This window comes from Oryzias melastigma, linkage group LG2 (genome assembly GCF_002922805.2).
Source record: "Oryzias melastigma strain HK-1 linkage group LG2, ASM292280v2, whole genome shotgun sequence".
Classification (NCBI taxonomy): Eukaryota; Metazoa; Chordata; class Actinopteri; order Beloniformes; family Adrianichthyidae; genus Oryzias; species Oryzias melastigma.
This window is the reverse complement of record NC_050513.1, coordinates 17,768,209-17,772,116: the sequence shown is the minus strand read 5'-3', so window position 1 is coordinate 17,772,116 and position 3,908 is coordinate 17,768,209. Positions and strand designations below refer to the sequence as shown.

The 3,908-nt window shown below is 39.1% G+C and overlaps 1 protein-coding gene across 1 annotated transcript in view; it reads right to left on the bottom strand.

The window, feature by feature from the left end:
- aox6 (aldehyde oxidase 6) overlaps positions 1-3,908 on the bottom strand; it is a 24,450-nt gene that overhangs the window by 4,943 nt on the left and 15,599 nt on the right. The window contains exons 22-27 of the mRNA XM_024288883.2: positions 3,393-3,526; positions 3,217-3,304; positions 3,035-3,121; positions 2,775-2,966; positions 501-728; positions 323-418 (exon numbers count right to left, since the gene is read on the bottom strand). Of these exons, the coding sequence (XP_024144651.1) occupies positions 323-418; positions 501-728; positions 2,775-2,966; positions 3,035-3,121; positions 3,217-3,304; positions 3,393-3,526 (825 nt within the window). The remainder of the gene's footprint in view (positions 1-322; positions 419-500; positions 729-2,774; positions 2,967-3,034; positions 3,122-3,216; positions 3,305-3,392; positions 3,527-3,908) is intronic.

Genomic DNA, 3,908 nt, shown 5'->3' with positions numbered 1-3,908 from the left:
TTTTAATAATTGTCATAGTTTTTTTATGGGTAGGGACTTTACTTTTTACGTTACTTTTAATATATATTTTTATTTTAATATTTATGAAATTAAAAAAATAGTAATTTTAGGTGTTCCTATCAAAATAAATGTTTCAAATGTCTTTCTGGTTTAATATGATAATTGAATAACCCACAAATAAATTTGACTTTTTGCACCAAAAATGTAAATTTTTATCAAAATAAAAGCATTTGAAAATATCCTAAAGATATCATTACACCTATTGGTTGTAAATAAACTTCAGAATTATTTTCTTTAGGTTTTGGCGTTTTATGAGTTCCACCTGCTGCATTTTGGTGTGGATTCCCTGTCCCATCTCCGTCCCTCCATGAGTGACCAGAACAGAGCCGTCCTTGTAGATGTGGACCAGGGCGGCCGCCTGTGCAGCACAGTGGAAGATGTCGTTGAAACCTCAAACACACATTTGATGAGTGAAACTAGCGGAGCAGAAGCAGACGGACCTGATTCAGGAAGCTCTCTGCAAAGCCGATGCCGTATTTGATGGGAATGAGGGAGATGCCCCTCTTCTTCCACTGGTTCTGCTGGTTGAACTGGTCGACAGCTGTGCAGCGGGCGCTGTAGTCCGACTTGAGCTTACACTCCTCCCAGCAGCGCAGCATGTTGTCCGGGCTGAACTCCAGCTTGTAGGGGGTCGACGACGGCCCTTTGTACATGTTCATCTCCCGAATCTTTAGAAATATGGGAAAAAGCAACAATCAGAACATTTGGTTTTTATACACACCTCTGTCTGGATCAATCAAAGACCAAAACGAGCAAAAACAGCTTAAAAAATCCTGCAGTTACAGCAGCTGCTCACAAGGGGGCAGTAAAATAACTGTCCACTTAATACAGCACAAAGAAGAAAACATGCTTTATACGGAACCCTGAACATGACATAGAAATATATAGTAAATAGCTCCTGCAAATTAATAATTATGGACTTAATATGTTGTGGACCCAAAATAATTTTTGTGGAAACAATTTGGTATTTTGTGGCCTCAAATTAGAAATTATCTTGGTAAAAAAAATAACTTCCGTTTTTTCTTTTTTAGAACTTCGTGAGCACAAATTAGTATTTTGAGGCTAGAATTTAGTATTTTGAGAGTATTTTGTGGCCACAAATTCCTATTTTGTAGGTACAATTAAGTATTTAGAGGGCACAAGTTAGTATTTTTTGTGCACATTAGTGTCGTGTAGACACAAATTAGCGATTAATTTAGTAAAAAAATTTTATTTTGCACATTTGCATGTATTTTTAAAATATTTTGTGGGCACAAAATTCCTATTTGTTGGGTATAGTTCAGTAGTATGAGGACACAAGTTAAGACTTTTATCGGTATTATGTGGCCAGAATTGAGTATTTTCTGGACTCAAATTAGCAATTATTTTAGTATAAAAAATATATATAATTTTTTTAGAACTTTGTGGGCACAAATTTGTATTTTGTCTGCATACTTTTTTGTGGCCATTCATTTGCATTTATTTGTTTAGTATTTGTGGGTACAAATGATTATTTTCTAAATATTTTGTTGGGCACAACATTCCTTTTTGTTGGGTACAATTCAGTATTTCTTGGACACAAATTAGACTTTTATGCGCACAAAATTAGTAGTATATGCGGCCACAAATTTGCATAATTTTTAGTATTTTGTAGGTACAAAATTCCTAGTTGGTGGATACAATTTAGTATTTTGAGGGAACAAATTAATATTTTTTGTGCACAAAATAATTCTTTTGTGGCCAGTAGTTAGCAATTATTTTAGTTAAAAATTTTTTTTTTGCTTTTTCTTTTTGCAGTTTTGCAGAAACAAATTTGCATTTATTTATTTTCTAATATTTTGTGGGAACAAATGAGTATTTTAAAAATATTTTTTGAGCACAAAATTCCTATTTGTTGGGTATAGTTCAGTATTTTAAGGACACAAGTTAGACTTTTATAGGGGCAAGTGTCAATTAGAGTTTCAAATCCTTGGGCTCAAGTCTTATCTCCCTGAGTTCGAGTCCCAAGTCAAAAATTTGTCCCTAATGTCCCTGGAGCCGAGTGTCAATTAGAGTTTCGTATCCTTGAGGTCAAGTCAAATCTTCAAATCATAAGAGAAGCTTCACATCCCAGCGGTTAAATCTAATGTCCTTTGGGTTGAGTTTTATGTCCTAGGACTCGAGTCTCAAGTCAAGTTTCATTTCCTTCAGTTCAAGTCTAAAGTCAAGTTTTAATTCCTGTGGGTCAAGTCTTATCTCCCTGGGTTCGAGTCTCAAGTCAAGATTTGTGTCCTTTGAGTCAAGTCTAATACCGTTAGGGCTGAGTGTCAATTAGAGTTTCATATCTTTGGGCTCAAGTCTCCCTGAGTTCAAGTCCCAAGTCTAGTTTCATTTCCACAGTCTTGCATCTTTGGGTTTGAGTTCCAAGTCTAGTGTAATTTCCTTGGTGTTGAATCTTATGTCCTCAGGTTTAAGCTTCAAGTATAGTCTCATTCTCTTGTGGTTGAGTTTTATTTACTTGGGTTCGAGTCTCAAGTCAAAAATTTGAGTCCTTTGGGGCCGAGTGTCAATTAGAGTTTCAAATCCTTGAGCTTAACCCTGGTTTTGAGGCTAAAATGACGTTTTATGTCCTTGGGATCCAGTCTTCTAACCCTGGGTCAGAGTCCCAAGACAAGTTTCAAGGTTCTCCATATGAGACTTAAGTGTGACTCAAGTCCAAGTCACAAGTCTCCAATCCCTGATGGTCAAACACTGACCTGATCTGCAGGGCGTCCCAGCAGCAGCGCCACGTCGTTGACCATGTTCTCGATCACGAACAGGCACTGCGGCACACCGAAGCCTCTGAAGGCCGTGTTGGACGGCAGGTTGGTCCTGCAGGCGGCGGCGAACCCTCGCAGGTTTGGGATGCTGTAAGTATTCTCCATGTGCAGGAGGAACTTCTCGGCAATCTGCAACGCCATTGACCAAATGGTTACAATGGTGGACGTGGAGTCTGTTTGTCTTCTCTGTTACTCACCAGAACGGATTCGTCCACTTTACAGCCAGCGTTGGCATAATACGACAGATCTGCGGCTACGATTCGCCCGTCGTTCATGAAGCCGACCTGCAGCCAACGAAGAGTCTTCAGGCTAACACCAAAGTCTCCAAATGCTTCAACAGACTCAAACCTTCAGCTCTGTCTTGAGTTGGCGGTTCTACCTTGTATTTCGCCAGGAGGGGATGGCGCCCTCCTGTAATCAGCATGTCTTCACCTCTCTCCAGGACACACCGGACAGCACGATTGGTCCTGAAAACGAGGGTAATTCAAAGAACATTAAAGGTTTCGTCTTTATTTTAAATGATGACTTCAGTGAATAGCTACGTCGTAGACTTACTTCCACGCAGCCACAGAGGTGATGGAGGCCAGGATGGACGTTTTAATGACCTTCCCTCCAAAAGCTCCGCCCATCCTTTTGACGTGGCAGGTGACCCTATTGGAAGGTATTCCCAGAGTCTCTGCCACCGCCTCCTGCCGTCGACAAACAGCTTTGCTTAGATTTCATTGTTTCGACTCAAACAAAATCTTAAAATGTATCGTATTTTTGCGCTATAAGACACACATGAAAGTCTTGACTTTCTTCAAGACACTAAACTTAAACTCTGGAGCGCCTTAAATACGGATGAATTGTCAAAATGTCAAGTTTTTTACGAGTTCTAAACAAGGTCGGTTGTTATTGTAAATATGCTAGCGCGGCTAACGTGTAACATTGTTTTTTTCTTTAGTGTTACTAACTCGGTGAGGAGTCAGTACAGTCAGAACCGTTTGTTTTAGTGAAATCAGTCTGTTTTTTTAATTTTACTTGTTGCAAACAAAGCTGAGAGTTAAAGGTATTAAAAAAAGCTAACGTGGC